This window comes from Primulina huaijiensis, chromosome 2 (genome assembly GCF_012295235.1).
Source record: "Primulina huaijiensis isolate GDHJ02 chromosome 2, ASM1229523v2, whole genome shotgun sequence".
NCBI classification, from domain to species: Eukaryota; Viridiplantae; Streptophyta; class Magnoliopsida; order Lamiales; family Gesneriaceae; genus Primulina; species Primulina huaijiensis.
Window position 1 is genome coordinate 31,195,569 of NC_133307.1, and position 24,485 is coordinate 31,220,053.

Here is a 24,485-nt window from a genome sequence, read left to right on the forward strand (position 1 = left end):
TTCGTAGGTGCGACCGAGAGTGTACCTCTGAGTAAGAATCCTAAGGTTCTTACAAGTATATTGAGTAGATTTGCTCATCTGCCTTCATTAACTAAATTACTAGCCCCAACTATGGATAAAGAATGTGTAGAGAAAACGACAACTTATCTCCTATCGTTTGGAGCCTTGGCCTTGCTCAACTCAGCAAGTTCTTCGATTAGCTTCCTTTCTTCACCGCTTACACGTTTTGGAATCTCAACTTGAACTTTCACCAACTGGTCACCCCTCATATTGTTTCTGTTGAGAAGGGGTACGCCTTTCTTTGCCATAACAAGTGTCGTTCTCGATTGAGTACCAGATGGAATTTTAAGGTCAACCATCCCATCTACCGTAGGTACCTTCACTGTTGTTCCTAAAATGGCATCGACATATGAAACCTTGCAAGTGTAAAGGATGTTGGTGTCTTCCCGTTTCAGAACTGAGTCAGCAACAACATCAATGATCACGAAAAGATCTCCGGGAGGCCCACCTCTCTGTCCGGCATTTCCTTCTGAGCGAACCCTCAAACGACTTCCAGAATCCACCCCTGCTGGAACTTTCAAGCTGATACGCTTCGACTTCCTCACTCGACCATCACCATTGCATGTGTTGCATGGAGTCGTGATTTCTCCGGTTCCACCACATGCCGAACAAGTCATGACTTGTTGGAAGACGCCCAGCGGGGTCCTAGCTGATGATACGCTTGCCCTTGGCCACCATATGTGGTGCACTTGGTTGCCTTCGTTCCTGGTTTTGCCCCTGATCCATCACAGGTGCTGCAGCTATCGAGACGCGTAATGTCAATCTCTTTCTCCACACCAAATACAGCTTATTTGAAATTCAAAACCAGATTATATATCTGGTCTTCACGTTCTGTTGCTCGGTTCCGAGAACCTCTACCTCCCATTCCCATGCCCCCCATTCCTCCAAACAGTGACTCGAATAGATCAAACGGGTTGCTGAAATCCTGTCATTAAAAGGAATATATATTGAAGTGTTCATATACAGAACAAGCAATTTTTGGCTCCTATTCTATATATGAACACTTCAATGTATATTCCTATTTGGACACTTTTTGGCTATTCATTGAAGTGTTCAAGGTATTTAGCCATTCAAACAAGCAATTTTTGGCTCCTATTATATGATTTTCACTTTCCTATCCGGCAAAAAACAAACGAACAAAAGACTTACACCCATTCCTGTGCCGGCGCCTTTAAGCCCAGCTTCCTCATATCTGTCATAAATGGAACGTTTCTCGTCATCTGATAAAACCTGTAAAACAAATTTACCCAATATTTTTTCAGATTCTATAAGTCACCATAGCATAGCGTATATCACAACTGTCAAACACGGACAACAAGGATGAATTATGCTACCTCGTAGGCATTACTAATCTCCTTGAATTTCTGTTCAGCTCCCGGCTCTCTGCAGTTGAATACAACATTTTAATAAACAAAATTGTACCTCTCTCATATCGCGCAAAGACAATTATCACAAGGGGAACAACAGAATGATGATGAAGCTAATGTAGAAACCAATACACTTGTCGTCCTAAATGATAAAGTTCTGTACATTGATATTGACAGGGTCCACGAAATTGTATGCAACAATATCTGAGGGCAAGCTTCTTCCGTCGACATGATAACTTGTTTAAGGACTACAAATACCTGCTTCTAATGTTCTGTGATACTCCCTAGCATATGCTAAGATTGCAGGGTTATGAGATAAAAAATTATAATGGTTTAACCATAGTTTCATTAAATATGATGGTCTCGACAAGAAAGGTGATTGATTATTTTGGCCTTACGATTACATAAGGTACAAGTCTCAAACCATAAAGAAACGACTTTCGAGTCATCTTCTTCTGAAATTTTATTACAAATTCATGTTAAATATTCATTTAACTGTTTACCAAGAACCAAAGTAACAAGAGAATACCAATATCATAGTTGCACGCCCATAAAACATCACAGTAGAACAGCTTACTTGTTCACATCTGGATGATAGCTCCTTGCAAGCTTTCTATACACTGACAAGGAAAAGAATAACTAAACAAAACTATTTCTAAATTTTCCTTTAACAGAGTAAGAAACTAACAGAAAATATTTAAAAACCCAAAGAGGTCCCCAATTCCATTGAACTATTGAGCAGATGAAGGGACATAATCCAAATGCAAACAGGAAAACAGATATGGTCCATGGAACTCATTAAAAATTGACAAGCAGCCTTCATGGAAAAAATCACAAAACTGACGATTCTAAACCCAGATTCTCTAGAGGTTGTTTCGAAATAGCACTAAAAATAAAGTAGCACAAATCAAAGTAAAACAAAAATGAGTAATCTGGGAGACGGCATAAAAAATTTGGTCAATGAAAAGATTTCAAAATCGATTATCAGAGTGAAAACTGAACAATGCGTGATGTAAATAGCAAGATAGAAGTCAAATGCCATGGCTATACTTTCACATCTTCCAGTTCAAGGATATTTTAATGCACTGGAGAAATCATATTTATTGCCAAGAAAGGAACCCATCCTCCCTTTTCCTTACATATATGTTGACAAAGTACTGCAATCTCTTGTCAAATTTAGATAAAGACATTTGATGTACAAGTGAAATATTCAAGTGAATGGTCGCAGAAAGGAAATTCACAAGATTTGCCACTCCAGCAGGGACATGAACTAGTTGATAAATGATAACAAAAAAGAGTGAAGGTAACACTCACCATTTTTTATCTCTGACTTGCTAGCGTTTTTAGACACACCAAGCACCGAATAGTAATCCTGTGTGTAAAATGTTATTTAAACAAACATTTCTGCATGCAAAAAGCATGACGAAAGGAAGGAACAAATTTTGTTCTCCACTCTCTTCTTAACAAAAATAAATCATATAGCCAAGTTATCATAGAAGGTTAGCTGCACTAGTCACACAATAAAAATCTCTTCCAGGATGGTCCTATGCTAAACTCGCAATTATCAATCCGATTTTAACACTAAAATATTCATATCATCATATATCAAGCAAGAGCCCCCCATATAGGGTTTTTGGGTTTCCTTTTTGTGTCACAGACAAGGGACTTTTGATCTCTTGCATATATCACCATTTGGATTATTAGAATAAATCTGTCCATTATTTAAACGAAGTTAGAATTTAATAATATACTAAATTTCATTTGATTTTATTGAGAAAATTATCCCAATCTTGAACATCTTGATTGGATTGACAACATATAATTTTTCAAACCAAGCAGTTTATAGCACACATGTCATGTATGTGCTGCGTAACTAAATTATCAGAAAATATGAAACAAGGTTATCAACGACAATCAAAAAAATATTGTTTGTATATCTTACTTTATCAGCTCTCACAATGAGACGGGCTCCTCTTTTCAAAGCTGAACTGTCGTACGACACAGAACCAAAAAGAGTATTCAATGATTTTTGAGAAAATAACGTGGAACTCTGAGATGCCAGCCTCCTGCACATAAAAATGCAATACCATAAATGTACGAGTATACAATGATATAACATCTATTAAAGAACCTTTAAGCAATAAGAGGTAAATCTGAGCCTTATCGTGTAATTGATTTTTTCCAAATCAAACAAGAATCACAAACAAAGAGCGGATAATGTTAATGCAACAATGGGAAAGAAGCCTACCCACCCTACTCCAACCCATATATGAAAAACGGAAAAAAGAAGTCCAACGGATACATGAAACATGAAATGCAAAAATACACAAGTATTTAGAATACTTTGCATGTATTGATATAAAAAAACCATTTTTCCAGTAAATCGATAATTAAAATATCACATTGAGTGTCCCTAGTTAGTATCTTAAGATGTAAATAGCATCTTGAAGAGTAAAGCTGTCGATGGTACCAAGTAAGTCGATGTAAAGAAAACTGAAAGGAAAAAAGCATACACATCTGAAGGCATCGATAATTTATTTGTCACCGAGTTTCTTAGAACCGCTTGAGACTGAACTCCCCACCAGTTCACATGTGTGCTTCCGCGAGGTATGATAGCCATCTCGATCGGGAATGCACAACTTAGCCAAATTAACAAAGGGTGCAATCACATTAACATAGAAGACATAATCATATTCCAAAAAATAGATGATTTAAGACTTATTAGCTGTAGCTATAGAAAACTCAAGTCACTCCAGCTAACTGAAATAAAAAGGCCATATTTTTCCAATCAAGAATAAAGAATCGTCAACTAAAATACAACTTCCAATACAGTAGAATACTCTTCGGGCGCAAAGGTCTAACATTTAATCACCTCCACTATTTCCTTTTTGACTCTTCAGAAACCAATCACTAGAAGACCAAACAAAATACTGATAAACCATACGAGAAGCTAACAAATTATTTCAGAAAAAGATTCAAACTTTGCCTGAATTTCTTTCTCCCTTTCCAGTAGACTCCAGAACAACACACTGAATGCACTAAAAACTAATATTCCTAACAAAACTTGTACTCGTCTTAAAAATACACATAATTTAAGCAATTTTTTCGTTTCATTTTTTGCCCGACATCCGATTGTGTGTGACTGAACAGCGTTCTAATTTTCAGCAAAAGCTCGGAAACATATGACCTGGAGATTGAATAATCTCATACCTCTAAACTTCGTTAATGTGATACTAATAACAATGGCTTGAGATGAAATGGGAGCCAACAAAAGGAACTCCAGGGAGGGAAGTACTGGGTAATCTAGGGGATAGTGTCGCTTACGCCTTTGCTTTATTATTATAAACCGAAGTTAATAAATAAATAACTTATATTTGTTTATTATTTATTATAAAATAAAGCTCTACTAATTTGAATTATGAAAATATATATATAGTGTATCATATATATTTATTTCTATTTGGAAAACATAAACTGTTATTATGTATACTTTATAATTCACAGAATCGAACTTATAATCTTAAGGATCATTAAAATCATATTTTAAATGGTATCATAATAATCATTAGCAATTATATTAAATGTTTTTTGGTTTGCTTTAGAGATGTTCGATTTGTTGAGCATTTGATCATTGAAGGTTATATGTCTGTTATGGTTTGTAAGTTATTGCGTTAATTCGAGATTTTACTTAATATATATCAAAATATAGTGGTGGTAGGTTTAAACGCTATTAATTAAAATAAAAGTTTTATTTCATTTAGTATACATTAGATATATATTATTATTATTATCCAATTTAAATATAAAAAAAAATCTGATTTTATGTATACAATTTTAAATAAAAAAATAACAACGGATGGAGTTCCACTTATCTAAATAGATGTTTCTAAAATATACTGATTAATTCTTAGATTTTTTTTATAAAGATAATTGTATCTTTGAATTAAAGACAAGAAAAGTAATAGTCGTACCGTAATCATAACAACTTTATCAACGGCAAATGCGACTTCATAGCCTCTTGTTTGTAGCTGCCTCTCACCCGTACATTGCACAGAAAATTTCGGTTTCTGTGTTTTTCAGAGGAATTTTTGTATTTTTCAAGTAGGAGAAAGTGGCAAAACCAGGTGAATTCTAAGCACATTCTTCCATTGAACTTCAGTGCTCTCTGGCCGACTCCTGTAAAGTTCTTGGTCATTTTACCTCTTCAGATCTGTCATGGCTGTGCCAATAGAGGAAGCCATGGCGGCACTGTCCACTTTCTCACTGGAGGTAAGTGTGCATTTCTAAAATTAGTGCGATCTCTGCATTCTGTTATTAATTAGTTTTAGTAAAATTGTTTTAGGATGATCAACCAGAAATTCAGGGACCTGGGTTTTGGGTGTCAACTGAGAGAGGTGCAACTACTAGTCCCATTGGTATGTTTTTTGTCGCTTTGTTTGATTGTTATTTTTTCTACTGTTCCTTGATTTTTTTTGTGGGTTCTTTGCTATTTCATGGGTTTCTACTATTGTTTGAAGTTCCAAAGTTGATGGTTGATATTGTCAATATTTGTCATGGAAAACTAAGGATAGTAGTAAGTTGTGTTCAACGTGACCCTGGAAAGTATAGACATGAGTGTCGTATTAACTTCCTTTCACCACATCAAAGTAGTTTGCGGACTCAATAAAATTTTAATACTGGTACATGATTATGGTTCTTTGTGCTTAAGCGATAGCATATTCTCTCTGGTTGTGCCAGGGAAAGTTATATTTTTATTTGATGAATCTATTAGATTTAACCATTACCCAGAATAGAAGATTATATTGTTGTTATAAAGTGTCTTTATCTGATGTATGATGCAATGAAAGTTCATGCAAGTATTTAGTTCAGTAACTATAATTAGATTCAAAAGAATTTCCTGTTTGATTTGGATTCTCTCCTATCATGATTATGGCCTTCTTTTGATAATTAATTCTGGTCTTTGAATATATGAAAATAATCAAAAGTCATTCTCTTTGATAGAGATTAGAAAATACAAATCGAGCTTTCTTGGATGGTTTAAGGCTTCCAAAATTCTCTTTTGCTATAAAATGGTATTAGTAGAACTTATTCATACCAATTATGCAAATGCCACTTTTTTGGATGGTCTTGAGGCTTTTGCTTTCATGTAGAGATTTGGTACCTTTTGCTGAGTTGGTACTCTGTTATATATATTTATACACACACACACGCACACTTTTTTTCTTGCAATATAAGCTTAACTGTGAAGACGTGCTCATAATCTTAGAAAGTATTTTTTCTTCACAGATTATAGTGATGTTTCTGCCTATCGATTATCATTATCCGAGGACACAAAAGCGATCAATCAACTGGTATGATCTAACCTCAGTTACTTCAATTCTCGAATTGATTTCAATTGGATATCTTTTGTAAATTTTTTCTGATTATAAAAATTGAAATGGTTACAGAATTTGCTGATACGAGAGGGAAAGGAAATGAGTTCGGTGCTCTATACTTATCGGAATTGTGTAAAAGCGCTTCCTCAGGTGCTTCATTCTGATGTTTATAGGCAGATTAAGCATATTTTATACTACCACTGGCTGAGCAGTAGAAGCTCAAGTTGAATTAAGTTGAGCCAGCTCTAAATTTTCTGTAGGGGAAATAGAAACCTTTTTACAATGAACTCATATGGGTCATTGGGTCTGATATTTAAAAAACTGATGCATACCTCTCCTCTCCTACGTGATACTTTAATATTGTTTTTGCTCATGTAACATACATAACAGATGCATATTATTTGGCAGCTACCAGATTCTATGAAACAAAATCAGGCTGACTTGTATCTAGAAACTTACCAAGTTTTAGACCTGGAGATGAGCCGGCTACGTGAAATTCAGCGTTGGCAAGCATCAGCTGCGTCAAAAGTCCGATTTCTTATCCTTTTGTTTCCGATTTTTAGTGCAGTTTTTCAAGTATATGCTAAGCATGCTTATGCTTTTTATGACACAGCTAGCAGCTGACATGCAACGTTTTTCAAGGCCTGAGCGACGCATCAATGGTCCTACCATAACTCATCTTTGGTGTGTTGTTCACACTAGTTTACCTAGCATCATCAAGTTCACTGATATTTAATGCAAATCATAATTAAAAAGTAACTTTCCATATACATATAAAGTTATTGGTGGTTCAGTTAACATGTTGAATATATATGCTTGTAAACTTGCATTTTCCGGGTTTATCTGTTTTTCACAATGCCCACTTTTCTGGTCTTGATTTTTTTCCCCGGCCAAGAGTGCTTGCTCTATGAGAACTTAAAATAACATCGTTCTATGATAAACTTCAGCATGATCTCATATGTTCATGTAGTGCTTAAATATATGTATTCACGCGTCAAAGAATTTGAAGTGATTGTTTCAACTTAAAAGATTGGTGGTGAGTGGTGATCTGCCAGCCTACAAGTAATCCAACTACCCAGTAAATAAAAGGCCAACCACTGTGCTGTTACCTCAATTTATAGAAGGGTGTTCATCTGTGATCTACCATTGTGCACTTGGATTTCTCTTGCCTTATCCTTTACAACTGTAGACAACTTTGTTTCTTCTAAGGCCTTTTAGGGTTGCCTTAATTTGAAAAAAAAATTTAGGTAATTTTATTATTCATTGCAGGTCTATGCTTAAGTTGCTTGATGTTTTGGTTCAACTTGATCATTTAAAGAATGCGAAGGCTAGCATACCCAATGACTTCTCTTGGTACAAAAGGTATGCTAGATTGTTTACGTGGATTACTTTCATTGTACTACTGATTTTGTTTGTCGTCGATCCTTTCTTCTCCTTCTCCTTCTCCCTCTGCTGCTCCTGCTCCTGCTCCTGCCCCCAAAAAGCAGTAGTAGTCTTATTTTTTAATAGAAAAGTAAAATAGAGCTGCTTCTTATTTTAAAAGACAAGCTGAAACTCTTCTTCTTCTTCTTCCCCCAAAAAGCAGTAGCAGTCTTATTTTTTTAATAGAAAAGTTAAATAGAGCTGCTTCTTTGTGATTTTGTAGATATTTTTTTATACAAAACTATTCAAAAACCATTCTTATTCTTCTTCTTCTTTCCCGAAAAAGAAGACGTAGTCTTATTTTTTTAATAGAAAAGTAAAATGCAGCTGCTTCTTATTTTTAAAAGACAAGCTGAAACAGAGACACGTAAGCCATAGTTTCCTTGTGATTTTTAAATATTTTTTATACAAAACTATTCAAAAACCAATTTTTGTGGTGAAAGTACTTTTTTAGAAGTGGCTGGGTCTCAACATAGGCAACAGAACCATGGCAGGGGATTCCTGTATTTTGGATAATAAATAGAAGAGTTTATAATACATTGGATGGCTCGATCTCCCGATTGCTCATAATTTGTTAAGCTCCCGAATAGGGTGCAAACGAGGCGAGAGTCGAGCTCGAGTATCACACCACTCGAGCCCTTGATATTCGAGCTCGACTAGTGAAAATATCTTGTTACTCGAGCTCGATATTGTTTGAAGCATAATTTCAGGGTTTAAATTTTGTATAAGAAAAAAATACTCTTAAATTAGAAATAATTATGATAAAAGAATATATAGCTACTCGAGTAGCTCGCGAGCTAATCGAGTCAAAACAATTAAAACTTGAACCCGACTTGAATGACGGGTCGAACTACTCGAACTCGACTCAAGTACCGAGCCGCTCACGAGTAGCTTGACTCGCTTGTACCTCTACTCCCGACTACTTACAGATATTAGAGCTCCCGTCTGCTCAATTATGGTTGATTTTCAGATTTCTTCAGTATTATTGGCCTCCTGACTCCTTTGCTAAATTCCAGATTCCACGCATATATCGAATCCCCCACTCCTCTTCCCATGCTTCGACACTTGAAATTTCAGGGCATAATATATCTTTACTGCTAAAATTCCTGATTCCTCATGCCTTAGGCATTTTCCTGGAATTTTCCCTACTGATTTTCACCTAGAGTTTTTGAGCATTACTGTTGTGGTCAGATAAATATGCACTTGCTTATTTGATCTTCTGGATCTTTTAAACTTGAAAGATTATGTACATGTCCTCCCCGTAGAAGAGTTTCTATCACATCATTACATATGTGCTCCGGTGCAGTTTTATCATCGTAACTTTTTTATTATCTTCAAATTGACTTTCATTTTTATACATTTTCTTGGGGTCACATGTGAATTTTCTACTTGAATTTTTTTCTGATCAAAATGTATTATTTTCAATATATTAGGACATTTACTCAAGTAAGTGTGCAGTGGCAAGATACCGATTCAGTGAGGGAAGAACTAGATGATTTACAGGTAAGGGTTTTTTATCTTTCTAAAAAAAATAAGGGTTTGTGTTTGTGTTTGTACCTGTGAAGTGTGTTTGATAACTTTGTTACTTTATCATCTGAGACCATGATAAATATGCATTTTGGCAGATCTTTTTGAGCACTAGGTGGGCAATTCTGTTGAATTTGCATGTTGAGATGTTCCGGGTCAACAAGTATCCTTTGTGTGAATTGTTTATATTTTTAAGCTGCAAGCTTGAAAATATTACAAAGATTAATTCAGCGTTGTTCATTTTCTTAATCTCTGTAGAGGATAAAACTCTCATTAGAGTTTTCCATTGAAGACCTCTTTCAGAAAATTTATTGTTCTCAAAAGGTTCCAAGAATTTTTCATTTAAGAATTTCAAGTTTTTATAAACTGTCTTTTTCTTGCTACTGGTTATCTCCGATTTTGGTATATGCACTCCTTTACTTGCAATAGTGTTGATGATATCCTCCAAGTTCTCATAGTGTTTGCTGTTGAGTCTCTAGAATTAAATTTTGCGCTTCTCTTTCCCGAGCGCCACATTCTACTTCGTGTTTTGCCTGTTCTTGTTGTCTTGGCATCGTCATCAGAGAAAGATAGTGAGTCCCTGTACAAAAGAGTGAAAGTCAACAGACTGATCAATATATTTAAGGTACATAACTTCAATGTGTTGAATGAGTCTTCTAGTGTTCTAGTTTATGGATTTTCCCTGCCCCCATTATACCTTGTTCTTTTATAATTCGAGCAATGGTCTTAAGTAACTCTCTTGCTATGTAGAACGATCCAGTCATCCCTGCATTTCCAGATCTTCATCTTTCTCCTACATCGATACTAAAGGAATTGTCCACATACTTTCCAAAGTTTTCTTCCCAAACCCGTCTGCTTACTCTTCATTCGCCCCATGAGCTGCCACCTCGGGAGGCACAAGAATATCCTTTAATTACTTACAGTCAAGCCTATATGGTCTTATTTTAGTATCTCTATACTGGTAATTATCTTCTGGTTGTATATGAAATTTATTGTCTATCAATATGAAAATTATTCTCTACCCAATACGGAGAAAGTGACTGAGATCTTTGCAATATATGAATGCTTGTTTCCTTGACTTACCTAACTTATCAGCGCCATTATTTGATCATCAACCATATTGGGGCTATACGTGCTGAACATGATGATTTCTCTGTACGCTTTGCTGCTTCTTTGAATCAGGTATTCTTGCTTAACTGAAAATCTCTCCCTCATTCCCTTGTCTCTATGTCTTTGTTGATTTAGGTTGCACTATTTTAGTGGAAGTTTTACACCAAAATTGTGCAATTTACAAAACTCATAACCAACCCATCTACTTCAAATTTTACTCTAAACCTAAAATAAATATTTCCTTTTTTTCATAAGCCTCAAATATTGTATTTCACAAAAAAAAATACCCTTACAAATTTGTTATATTAGTGTATAAAACTTTGGTGTAATTAATTTAGATAATCAATTTATTTAATTTAATAAATAATATAAATTAAAATTATATAATATTTTTAAATAATTCATTCCAAAATTTAAAAATATTTTTAAATAATTTTCTTTGTTATAAACTATATATATACTAAATTTATTTGAAAGTAAATTAGCTCATTTCATGTTTTTATTTGTAGCAATTTTTACGTAAGATAATAACAAATATATTTATTTTATCATTATTTCTTTAAATAATTAAAATATAAATATAATTATTTTAAATAAATAAAACATTCAATTTTCAGTACTTTATAAATTTATGAAATAATCTAAATCATTAATTATATTCTAAATTAATAACACATGTCCCCAATTTATAAACTACACTTTCATACTATTAAACTTAAAGGTAAAAAAAAAATGATACCTAGCTACAGTGCTGCACCAAATCTGGCACAACACTGTAACTGTACACCGATTTAACGCCAATTTGGCGTTGGATTGGAGGAGACCACTGCTCTAATCTGGCGTTAAATGTCAAACTAGCGCAGTGGTTGGAGATGCTCTTATGTGTACATGATGTATAATTTCATGCTCTAGCAGCATACAGAATCAGGTATGTGTTATTCTCCAAGATTTTTATCATGTTAGCTACTTAGCTTATTTTTGGCATTATAGAAACAACTTAGTGGCTATGCCTTATCTGATTTCTTTCAGAAATCTCAGTTTTTTCTCCTCTGCATCACTGTGTAAACTCTTCTTATGGTTTTGTTTTTGGTTGTGACAGATCTTATTATCCTATTTTGCAGCTTGTGTTATTGAGGTCAATGGATGGTGCCGACTTGGAGTGGGCAAAGGAAGTCAAAGGTAATGTCTATGATATGGTTGTTGAAGGTTTTCAGCTCTTAAGTAGATGGACTGGGCGTGTATGGGAGCAGTGTGCATGGAAATTTTCACGCCCTAGCAAAGATCCCATTTCTTCAGATTCACATGAGATAGCATCATCTTATTCAGACTATGAGAAGGTCTAAATTAAATTTCAAATCTCATCTTTGCATTTTATCTGGACTCTCTACATTTAGTCAATGTCCTTTGTCATCCATCCAAGTCATAACTCACAACATGTATAAATGAATCATTTTGAGGTGCAGGGTTCGGTATTTATTTAATTTTTATTGTCGAAATCCTATTTGGGCTGTTGGATTCTTCCGATCACATAATGTTAAACCTTTTTAAATGCTCCTAGGTGGTACGATATAATTATAGTGCTGAGGAAAGAAAAGCTATGGTTGAACTCGTGAGCTACATCAAGGGAATAGGGTTATTGTTGCAGAAGGCAGATACATTGGTTGCCGATGCCCTGTGGGAAACTATCCATGCAGAGGTCCAAGATTTTGTGCAAAATACATTGGCCATGATGCTGCGGACTACTTTTCGTAAGAAGAAAGACCTTTCCAGGTAGGAATATTGTATTTATTTTGAACATGTATTATGTTAGACTACCATGATTAGATTTTTATGAGTACTTGATCTTGAATCTGAATTTAAACAATTTTCTTTCTGGAGAATTGTCTTATCATGGCAATTTTAACTAAAGTCTATAATACCTAGATTCATTTTACTCACTGTTTTCTTGACCTCATCTTGCATGTAAGATGTTACCAGTAAATTACTGCTGCTTACACGACCAATCTGAAGGCTTTGCATGCACTTATATGTGATGTTGATGGACGACATTTCCATGCTCTGTCGTAAAATATTTATTGAAAAGCTGTAACTTCTTTCTCTTGTATGTGCTTTTGATTTTCCATTTATAGGATTCTTTCTGATATGCGCACACTTTCTGCCGATTGGATGGCAAATACAAGCAGACCTGAGCCTGATATGCAAACATTCCAGCACGGAGGAGAAGAAAGTAGAGTGAGCTTCTTTTATCCAAGACCAGTGGCACCCACTTCTGCACAGGTTGGTCTAGTAAATTGATCTTACTGTATTAATTAGGAGATGCATATTTCTATTTTCTTTTAATGGCATCTTCTTGACAGCATGCACAAAGTTTTATCTGAGTTATGAAACAGATATGAGTGCAACATTATCTTCCGTGTTTCACTGTTTCTTCTAGTTCTATCTTTTTGTTTTTGTTTTTGTTTTTGTTTTAGTTAATATGTATTCACTCCCCTTAGCTTCTCACATCACATTTTATGCAGGAGTGTGTTTGAGTCAGGTTTTTTGTTCTTTTTTCTTTTAAGTCTGTCTTCTTAGCAATTGAGTTTCTCATATCCTTAATTTTACTCCATTGCTGCATCCATTGCTTAATTTGTGAGCATGGATGGTTTGGACACTTGACACTAACAATCATGAGCATGGGATGATTTCCTGCCATGTGCTGGACCAAGAAAATTGCTTTTATATATATTTTAATATTATTTTGAAACATTGGGACCAAACAAGAAAACTGACAATTTATTGGTAATCTTTCACATGTTCAAGTAAATTTATTGTATTGCACAAGGAACGCACATGCTTATTTTGCTTTTCTGATGTATTTATAATTTTGAACTAACTCTCTTCCTCCCTCCCTCTCTCCCTTCCTTTCTCTCGTACACATACATGCAATCTCTCCAGATCCATTGCTTGCAGTTCTTGATATACGAGGTAGTATCAGGAGGCAACATGAGGAAACCTGGTGGCCTTTTTGGTAATACTGGTTCTGAGATTCCGGTCAATGATTTAAAACAGCTGGAGACCTTCTTCTACAAGCTTGGGTTTTTCTTGCACGTATTAGACTACACAGGTTTGTGAAAGAAATCCTATTAGTTATTCATGGTCGTTTCCAAATTTGGCCATCAAATCGTTTAGCTATATCATAGATGCTTTATATCCATGCTTATTTAGCAGTGAGGCATCTTCCTTTTGTTCATTGTAAGTAATTATGAAATATTATGTCCATATTTTTCACATTCGACTGTTTTTCAGTGAAATGAGGTTTGTTGTTGAGTCATTATGTAAACGCTCCTACAGCTTATGAACGTTGTTAGGCTTTTGGAAACCCTGCTCTTTTTCTGCTCTAGGACAAGGAAAATATGAATATGGTGCTTGTATATTTCCGAAAAATTCAGCAACTTCAGATTATTTGAGACATTATGGGTAGAAATTATTTCCTTTCTTACAGTGTTCATCGAAATTATACAATTATAGACCTGTCACATGGAATGTTTTTATATGGATTTAGAAATGCTGAATTCACACGAACCTGCAGACAAATATAATTGTAATGTAAATACAAGTGTCTGACCAATCAATCTTCGATATTATTTTCGGTTTTCTTCTAATTATAGTTGTCTTTTTTGTTTCAGAAATATCGAGAAGTTTTCTTTGTTGGAAGTGAACTGACACTGTTATGCTTTTATGCAGCTTCGGTTTCAGATCTGATAGATGTTGGTTTCCTATGGTTCAGGGAATTTTATTTGGAATCTTCTCGAGTTATCCAGGTATAAGAGTTTTATCTTACAACTTTTAATTATGACTTCTAATAGTGTTTGGAGCTTCAAATTAGCGTTTTGTGCTAACAGATAATTGCATGATACTGAACTTGTGAAGCGTGAATTGTGTAAAGCATATCAATGGATGCTTGCTGATACTCAAATTTATCTGTTGCATTCCTCCAATATTTGACCATGCGTCTCTAAACTGCATATCTGACCTAATAGACAGTTTTTGCTTGCACATTTTCTGGCACCTGCCATTTGAAACTTCCTTTTTCTAGTTTATGCCTATTGTTTTTAATCTTTCCTGACAATGTTTTTATATTTTGAGTTTCAAAATATTTAGAGTATGGTAATTAGGTTGTTATGTCTCAAGCGGCCTCATATGTCAATTATTCCGGAAACATAAATGAATTGACTACACTTCATCTTTTGATCCTTTTATATGTAATAAAAATTCTCCTACTTTTCCTGCAGTTTCCCATTGAATGTTCCCTTCCTTGGATGCTGGTGGATCATGTAATTGAGTCTCAAGATGCTGGTCTGCTAGAGAGTGTGTTGATACCCTTTGACATCTATAATGATGCTGCTCAACATGCACTGGTGGTACTCAAGCAAAGATTCCTTTATGATGAAATTGAAGCTGAGGTGACCAATCATAGACCATTATAAAGAGTTAGATTCTAAATTTGCGCAACAAGCTGTTCAGAGACAGAACTTCACAAACTCTTTGATTCTGCCATTATTTCTTTTAATTTTTTAATGAACTGATCTTTGGGTTTTTGTTTTTCTTTTCAGGTGGATAATTGCTTTGACATATTTATAGCAAAATTATGTGACTCTGTGTTCACATACTACAAGAGTTGGGCAGCTAGGTATCTGTGTTGACCTATTTTATGTACACTACCGATATCTTTTTAAAATATTCAGTTAAACTAAATCTTCTGCACTGCTCTGGTTTCTGAACTCACAGTGAACTGCTTGATCCATCATTCCTATTTGCAATAGATGTTGGTGAGAAGTTTTCGATCCATCCAATGAGATTCACTGCAATATTAAAGATGACAAGAGTGAAGGTACATTTATATTTTATTTTCTCAATGTAGTCTGGCGCTTTACATCAATGCAGTAAGGCAGCTCTTTCGTTCTTGCCATTCCGATTATCTTAAAGACATCATTTTTTCGCTTCAAATGAGTACATTGTATGGTCATCATGCATTCTAAATAATAATATAGGATAAATTGTGTATAGATTCCATTTCTTTCTTTGTGTTTACAACCCAAAATTTAATGTGAAAATTATTATGTACCAGAGTACCGGTGCACTGCTGATGTAGTCCTTGACGGATATTTCTCAACCTTTGGCATGTTTTACACTTTTACTCTGTGTGCATGTAAAATCCTCGTTGTGGCTTAGTTTCTTGTAATAAATTGTAAACTAAGCTTTGCTGATATGGCAATGATGAGATGATGTAGGTTAGCAAACCAAGGGAAAGGTTAAGAATGCATATCATTATGACATAACTTGATACATAATTCTTGTATAATGGGTTTTTATCCCCTTCTGTGTTACTTGTTGATTTTTAAACCACCTCCTTTTGTCTCTAAATTTTACTAAAACAGATTTTTATGGTTTATAGTTGCTGGGACGGACTATTAACTTGAGAAGTTTGATCTCTGAGAGGATGAACAAAATATGCCGGGATAACATTGAATTTTTGTTCGATCGATTTGAGTCTCAGGATCTATGTGCAATTGTGGTGAGTGATAATGTTGACAATTTGATTTCTCTCAAATTTTATGTTGTATTTTCTCAATAAACACTTGAATTTCAGGAACTGGAAAAGCTCATTTGCATCTTGAGACTAGCTCATGAATTACTATCAAAAGATCTTACTCTTGATTCATTTGGTCTCATGTTGAACGAGATGCAAGAAAATTTATCCCTTGTTTCATATTCTAGCAGACTTGCTTCTCAGGTATGTAAACTTTATGTGCTCTTGGACATGGTATTCTCAGAAGGATGGCCAAAGTACTCGCTGACAAATTTATGGTGAAAGGACTTATTACCAAGTTGTCAAAGATTCTTTTTGTTTTAGAAGTATAAGCAAAATGTCATTTATTTCCAAGTACAGGAAGATGTTTGTTCTCAATTCCTGTTTTTCTAAATGACCTATAAAGGGTAAATAATCACAACTTTATGTTTTATACATACAGTTCACGGTTTCTGAAATCACAGTGTGGGCCAGTCCTTTCTATCTTACTTGTTTGGGAGATTTTGGCATTTAAATACAGAACATAACAAGCATTTTACACGTTAATTGAGAACACTGTAAGTTCAAATATTTTTCCAAGCTTGAAGATATCCTTTCTTTTCGTTTTTGTTCCTTGCTCCAAATAAAACACAAAACGGAATTGTCTGTTGCTCTTTGATGGTCCCACTGCTTGTGTTTGCCTTCTGCTAGCCCTTTGGATTCTTGGTTTTTATTTACCTTAGGAAATATGGTTGTGATACCTTGTTTTTATGCGGCATTGCAAGGATTTTGATCATCATTCTTGCTCATCTATTTTCGGAAGGGATTATTCATTTTCAAACACGGTCCGAGTCTTTCAATATGAAGATAAATATAAAAACAACTAATATATTAAAAACAAAATAAAACTCTTCTCATTGTAATGTTCATAGAGGAGTTTCTGTTACTGACAGTTGCTTGAATGATCTGTAAAATTTTCAGATTTGGTTGGAGATGCAAAATGACTTTTTACCGAACTTCATATTATGTAATACTACTCAGCGCTTTGTCCGATCATCGAGAATGCCATCAGTTCCTGCTCAGAAGCCATCAGTACCCTATGCAAAGCCAATTTTTTACTGTGGTAATCAAGTAAGAAAAATATGAATTTGATGGTAGTGCTTTCTCTAGTTACCCCATAAACTTGTATCTACTACCTTTTCGTTATTTGAAGAAGTCTACATAGTGAATTACGACCTTTGAGAAATACATGGCATCAAATTCATTCCTTTTGTGTGTTTGGTTCAAATTAATGTTCCACAATCAATTGGCATGTACTGATAAATTAGGGGTTTACAATTTGCTCTATTAGTAACTGCAGAAATGTAATTTAAACATGGGGAAACAAGATTGATCGGTTAAGCTCAGTGGCCTTGGTCAACTGTAGAACAGGATGAAGCTTGCAATTTAAAGAATAACATAAGGAAATTAGAGTCCTCTTGAAAAATGGAGTATTCATGTAATAGCTAACATCCTGAGCCTAAATTTCCCTAAATATACCGGGAGAATTAAGTTATGTATGTGGATACCCTCAAAATAAAGATTCTAGTTTTACCTTTTATGAGTGTGTGCTAAATTGGTTCGAGAGATTGGAATATTATCAATGTGATCTATGCTTTCAAAATGAATGCATTTAATACCGATTTATATTATGATTTGTTTCTTTATTCATGACCTTTCACTTTCCCTCCTGTTGATGGTAGGATCTGAATTCTGCATATCAAAGCTTTGCCAGATTACATAGTGCCTTTTTTGGAATGCCTCATATGTATTCTATAGTGAGACTTCTGGGATCAAGATCATTACCATGGCTCATCCGTGCATTGTTAGACCATGTGTCAAATAAGGTATCGTTATCTGATCCTTCATGAATTCGCAATGGACATGTTTTGTAAAACTTTTATTTATTACTTGATGAGTTTACCTCTGTTGCCGTATCATCTTTCATTGTTTGCTTGTTGATTTCAATGTATGTCTGCTGAATGAGTACAAGCAAATGCTGCTTACAGCTATCAACTAGGATTATAAATTGGTTGCCTTTTGAAACGTCTGTAGTGATGGTGGAAACATTTTTTCTTTCTAATGTTGGGTTTTCTGGTGGTGATGAGCTTGGTTGTATGATGTGCATGGCTTGTTGTTCAATAGCAGCAGTACTAGTATGAGAGATTTGACTGACAATAAATATCTTCTTGAAAGTCTTTTGTCCTTTTTCCTTCATTTCCTTATGTTCGCTGGATGGGACTTTAGTGGCAGCTTAAGTTTGGGTGGGTAATTTTTCGGTGGACTTTTTGTCTTGTATGATGAGGTGCTTCATGAATGTATCTGTATCTGAGATAATGAGCAAATTTTGAGTATTTATGATGAATGTCAAGTGATGGTTACAGCAGTTGATTACAAAAAGCTGTGAAGTTAAATGCCGGTAGCGATATTTCTGGAACTAACAACATTTTTGTATATTACAGCTATGGCTCAAAAATCAGAACTTGTTAACTACTTTGTTTCATTACAAATTGTGTTCTCTTAAAGTTGTTTAACAATGTGAAATGTGTGAAAGGCTTTTTGATACGGATAGCATTTATTTAGTGCAATAAGAACAGTAACAAAATGATATCACCGGAAAATAATCAACGAATTCCAATCCAATACAATAGACATGCTTGTACAAAATAAATGACCCAGTTCCTTCAGAGGAAAATGGCCCCAAGATTAAGAACTTAATTCCCAATACAAACATTCTCTCCCCTTCCCTAGCAATGCTAGCGGCTTTTTATCCTAAAATTCTCAAGGCCTCCACATTGACTGACTCTGCCTTTTCATTCCTTTCCCTTCCACTACTCTTATTCCCTATTCTCTCTCCCCTTTCCGGGCCCTTTTAGTGTAAACCTTCAATATAGAAGGCTTTGGGTTGTCTTGTATTTCATTTTCTTGGCCCAACCTGCTAGTACCCTCAAGCCCAAGTTAGTAGGCTTTTTCTGTGTGATATTTTTTTTACTGATTTCATGCTTTTCTGCTATGATTTGAAAACTAATTCTCCTTTGCAATAACTGTTTCAGATAACGACCCTTGAACCATTGATCACTGGATTGCAAGAGGCTTTGCCTAAATCAATTGGATTACTTCCTTTTGATGGCGGTGTAGCAGGTAAGCAATGTCTTTTGTGTTGTTTTGCTTATGCTTAACAAATGTGAGTTTCCTCTTTAGTATTCTGGGAGAGAGTTTGGTCAATCTCTGTTATTGGTTTTTGTACCAATGATTTTTATGCATTGTGTTTTATGTATCTAACATACATATAAATATACCATTTTAATTGTGAATTTCCTTATATGTCCTTGTTCATTTAAGTTGGTCAATTAAATTATTAGGTTATCTTAAAGGTTTTTTTGTAATTCATTGTCCATCTTAAATGAATTTGGACATTAATACACATTCCTCTTTATTTCTTATATTTTATGTCAAAAAAATTATTATTTTACATTTCTTTGTTCATTTAAGTTAGCAAATTAAATTAATATGTCTTTTTAAAGATTTTTTTGTGATTCATTGTCCATCTTAGATAGATTTGGACATTAATTCACATTATTTTTTATTTTCTAAATTTTATGTAAAAAAATTATTTATTTACGTTTCTTAGTCAATATTTGTGATTTATTATACATCTTAGATATATTTGGACATTAATACACAATCTTATTTTTTTTTTCTAAATTTATGCTATAATCTTTAAAAAAAATTTAATCAATATAATCTTTTTAATAAATATGAATTATATTGATAGTTTATTATCATTTGTTATATATTACAATTTTACATATAAAATTTTTTAACTGAGTATTACATATTATTTTATTTATATATGTTTTTTACTATATATATTTACTTGAGTGGTATTATGTTAAAATTTTATTTCTCTTTAATACACATTCTTTTTTTTTCCCCTAAATTTTAAACTAAATTTATGATATAATATTTAAAAAAATTTTATCAATATTATCCTTATAATAAATATGAATTATATTGATAGTTTATTATCATTTGTTATATATTACAATTTTACATATAAAATTTTTTAACTGAGTATTACATATTATTTTATTTATATATGTTTTTTACTATATATATTTACTTGAGTGGTATTATGTTAAAATTTTATTTCTCTCAAATTATTAATCACCAATATTAATTTATAAATGATTGATTCTGATATAAAATTAATTATCTATAATATGCATTCTTAAAAAAAACATAGAAATTAAATAAAATCCGCAATGTGTTAAAAGTTAGCAAAAACAAAAGTGATATTTACCTAAACAACAAGTTTAATTATTTTATTTTAACATTATTATGATAATTTAGTAAATTAAGATAATTTTATTTGACGTTTGTCTATGTGTACTCTATTTAATTAAATTTTAGTTTTGATTTTGGTAAAATTCAATATTCTGTTAATTTTATTTTTATTGTTTTTTATTTTGAATGATATTTGAATGAAAAATATTTTTGCTGATTTATCATTTAAGAGAGCTGTATTATGTCGCGGATTGAAAAATATCATATAAATAAGTGAATATATATGGTCATCATGTATTTTTATGTATTATGTTTTGATATATTTAGATTGATAAATACTTATAAAATGATGTTATTCAAACGACTTTAAACATTATCTAATTCTCGTAATTATATTTTTCATTATTAGTCACCTACGTGCATCGCACGTGTACATTCCATATTCACTGTTTAAACTTGCATTCTTTAACTTCATAATTGATATTTTTAAACATTAAGAGTTTGTTTGACGTTTCTTGTAACTTTAACAATGTTCAAACTTGCTTCAGATTTGTTATAATAGTTTTGATGCTAAGTGTTCCTTCACGCAGTAGAAACTACTAAAAAGATACTGGAATGGACAGGGAAAAAAAAGCACTTCATGTTAATATTTCTGTACCTTAGCTTGAATGATTTTCCTCATCCTGTGGTAAAAGGAGTTGTGTTGTGGTAGAATTTCACAATTTGCACTTTCTACCTGCGCAGCACTTTTTCACTCACATTTTTCCCAAAAAAGATTAACTTATCACACTATTTGGAATTTTTTGTCAGTTCATGTTTCGTAGTTTTTAAATATTCCGATCTTTTGTTTAGGTTGCATGAGGAACGTTCATGAGCATCTTAATTGCTGGCAGTCGAAACCAGAACTCAAGATTGAGACTATTCGCGGGATAAAGGAAATTGGAAGTGTCTTGTACTGGATAAGTCTGCTTGATATTGTTTTGGTGTGTTTCTTATTATCATTGCTTTATTGTGAAATTCTTAAAAGAATATTAACGGCTGCAGTTTATGTGGATATATAAATGTAACTCTCAACGAGGCATTCTATTTTGTCCTTTCATTTATGAGCCTGTAAATGCGGATTAAGTTCCGTTCAAATTCACTATTTTTCTAATACCATTTTGTGTTTGATAAGGATAAAGTACGAACATTAATTTGATGGTGTGTATTGTGCTGATAGCTTCTTATTCTTTTCTTTTTACTCACCAACAGAGAGAAGTGGACACTAGCCAATTCATGCTAACCGCTCCTTGGCTGGGTCTTATTCCTGGTCCAGATGGACAAATTGTGCAATCCCATGATGGTGAAGATAGTCCCATTATAAGTCTCTTCAAATCTGTAGCGGCAGCAAGTGTTTCTAACCCTAGCTTCTCAAATCCATCTTCATTCCGACTCCTGGCTAGACAGGCGGAAGCTGCTGGTATGGATTTGTAGTCTATATAATCATCTGATTCTCGAGCATTGATAGAATGATCTGAAGGCTTGATATTCTTATAGTTCAATCCCGTGAAAATTCCTGCAAAACTTATTTTTGCTCTGATATTGCAAATTATCTGTGTAATTTTGTTTCAGATCTGCTGTACAAGTCCAACAATAATGCCGGAAGTGTGCTGGAATATGCACTTGCTTTTACTAGTGCAGCTTTAGATAAATACTGTAGTAAATGGAGCATAGTTCCTAGGACTGGGTTTGTCGACATTACGACTTCAAAGGACTTTTATCGCATATACAGTGGACTCCAAATTGTACGAGACAGTTCTTGATTTGTTCCTCTCTCTTTACTCTGAACTCCTAATCTAGTAATCATAACTTGGTCTCTAAAGGCCACGCCACGGTCTATTTCGGGTATCTGATGCAGTCTTCTTCTCCGAATGTTCAGGAGTACCTGGAGGAAGCCGTTCAAGCACAAACAAGCAATCATGGAATGTTGGGTGATTCAGTTGCCTGGGGTGGCTGCACTATCATATACTTGCTTGGGCAACAGTTGCATTTCGAACTGTTCGACTTTTCGCATCAAGTCCTCAACATTGCCGAGGTTGAGGCTGGATCAAGCACATTGGCGCAGAAGAGTCCTCAATTTGTCCAGGTATAAATATTAATGTATTTTGGGTGGTGAATTCAAAAAGATTTCAGCCCTTCTGTCTGAGTGCACTATGTATATGTTTGTGTGTGTGTATCTGCTTCTTGTCTGCTTTCGGGGTAATATATATTTATTGATGAAGGGTTTGGAGATGTTGATTGAAGACATGAAGAGAGCCAGGAGGTTGAATAACCACGTATTTTCGATGTTGAAAGCGCGATGCCCGTTAGAGGACAAGCAGGCTTGTGCAATCAAACAGAGTGGTGCCATTCTGCACAGAATCAAGTTTGAGAACACAGTTTCTGCATTCGAAACACTGCCACAGAAGGGTGCCTGACATAGTTTCTGTGAATTCTTAGTTCCTCGTCCCATGTATTTATCTTCTCCTCAATGTCTATCATTTTTTCATATGATGCAGCAGTACTATGAAAATCCTTGAAAATGTAATCCAGAAATTAGTCATTTTTTTATGTACGAATTCAAGGCTTGATCTTGCATTCACAAATGGTTTAAAAATAATGAATATATGGGCTCATTTTTATTTATTTTTATTTTTTTTTGTAGAGAAATATACCCAATCTTGATTTGGTGAAGGAAGAGTCTCATATGTTCCTGGCTATATAGCATTTATATTTATATTTACTTATACATTAAATAATATATAATTTATATGTCATTATTTTCCAATATTATAATTATTCATCAATATAAAAAATAATTTTACTATTTATTATATATTTTGGTATAACATATTATGTTCTTAAACTTAAAAATAAATATATGTTGTGAAAAAGTAAAAATTTACGGTAAAAAATAAAAATCTCAAACTCTCAAAATTATCACACCACACATTTTATAATATTTTTCTCTCAACTCAATTGTGATTTTCTTCACAAATGAGATATCTATTTATAAAAAATTTTTACAAATAATCCAAAAATAAATTACATCATTACGTTCATCATCATACACAAATTTCAATATTCAACACCAAATTTTACCTAATTTTCAACATTCAAATTTCAAATATTCAATACACACATTTTAAATATTATTTTTTTCAACACTCTCTCTTGTGATGATGATCATAATGATTGTCTTCATTACGTGTTTTTACACTGTCTCGTTAAAAACCTTACTAGGAAAAACTCATTGGGATAAAAACCATAGTAAGGGAAAAAGAGTGCAGTCACGTAAACTCCTCCTCGTGTTGACATGAACAATTCTTCACAAATTTCGTAGATTGCGCATCCCAATATTATATATGTGCTTTCTGAATATTGTCGTAGGAAGTGCCTTTGTGAAGAGATCTGATGAGTTTTCACTTGATTGAATGTGACGAGCATCAATACATTTATTCTTCTCAAGCTCTTTAGTGAATGCGAAGAACTTAGGAGGAATATGTTTAGTTCTGTCGCTTTTTATGTATCCTTCTTTCATTTGAGCAACACATGCAGCATTATCTTCATATAGTATCACAGGCTTCTCGTCGAATGATAATCCGCATGAGATTTGGATATGTTGGGTCATTGATTTTAACCACACACATTCACGGCTTGCTTCATGTAGTGCAATAATCTCGGCATGATTTGATGAAGTTGTTACGAGCGTTTGTTTCTGTGAACGCC

The 24,485-nt window shown here is 33.8% G+C and overlaps 1 protein-coding gene and 1 pseudogene across 2 annotated transcripts; one reads left to right on the forward strand and one right to left on the reverse strand.

Annotated features, from left to right (window-relative positions):
* Positions 1 to 8: 8 nt before the first annotated feature.
* On the reverse strand, positions 9 to 4,758 carry LOC140971633 (chaperone protein dnaJ A6, chloroplastic-like; annotated as a pseudogene).
* A 731-nt stretch (positions 4,759 to 5,489) lies between these two features.
* On the forward strand, positions 5,490 to 23,380 carry LOC140971635 (protein PIR). 2 transcript variants are annotated; one of them, XM_073433990.1, is made up of 31 exons: positions 5,490 to 5,551; positions 5,636 to 5,696; positions 5,770 to 5,842; positions 6,714 to 6,778; positions 6,875 to 6,952; positions 7,211 to 7,330; positions 7,416 to 7,486; positions 8,072 to 8,164; positions 9,658 to 9,727; positions 9,850 to 9,914; positions 10,181 to 10,376; positions 10,502 to 10,653; positions 10,840 to 10,933; positions 11,983 to 12,198; positions 12,420 to 12,631; positions 12,991 to 13,138; positions 13,799 to 13,967; positions 14,588 to 14,664; positions 15,136 to 15,306; positions 15,457 to 15,533; positions 15,632 to 15,734; positions 16,299 to 16,418; positions 16,494 to 16,637; positions 17,394 to 17,543; positions 18,155 to 18,298; positions 19,505 to 19,592; positions 21,591 to 21,721; positions 21,990 to 22,197; positions 22,350 to 22,522; positions 22,657 to 22,863; positions 23,000 to 23,380. In XM_073433990.1, exons 2-31 carry the CDS (start codon positions 5,643 to 5,645, stop codon positions 23,192 to 23,194), a joined length of 3,864 nt encoding a protein of 1,287 aa, XP_073290091.1. In that variant the 5' UTR covers positions 5,490 to 5,551; positions 5,636 to 5,642; the 3' UTR covers positions 23,195 to 23,380. The 2 variants fall into 2 exon arrangements, with proteins under 2 accessions (XP_073290091.1, XP_073290090.1); XM_073433989.1 differs by lacking the exons at positions 5,490 to 5,551; positions 5,636 to 5,696; positions 5,770 to 5,842 and having other exon boundaries at positions 6,708 to 6,778; positions 7,218 to 7,330.
* Positions 23,381 to 24,485: the final 1,105 nt, after the last annotated feature.

Bases quoted from the DNA above. Each gene is read 5' to 3' on its own strand.
- LOC140971635 (XM_073433990.1), top strand. From the start codon at position 5,643: ATGGCTGTGCCAATAGAGGAAGCCATGGCGGCACTGTCCACTTTCTCA. The intron at 16,638-17,393 runs GTATGTAAACTT...TAAAATTTTCAG, and splicing joins CTAGCAGACTTGCTTCTCAG to ATTTGGTTGGAGATGCAAAA. The intron at 18,299-19,504 runs GTATCGTTATCT...TAACTGTTTCAG, and splicing joins TAGACCATGTGTCAAATAAG to ATAACGACCCTTGAACCATT.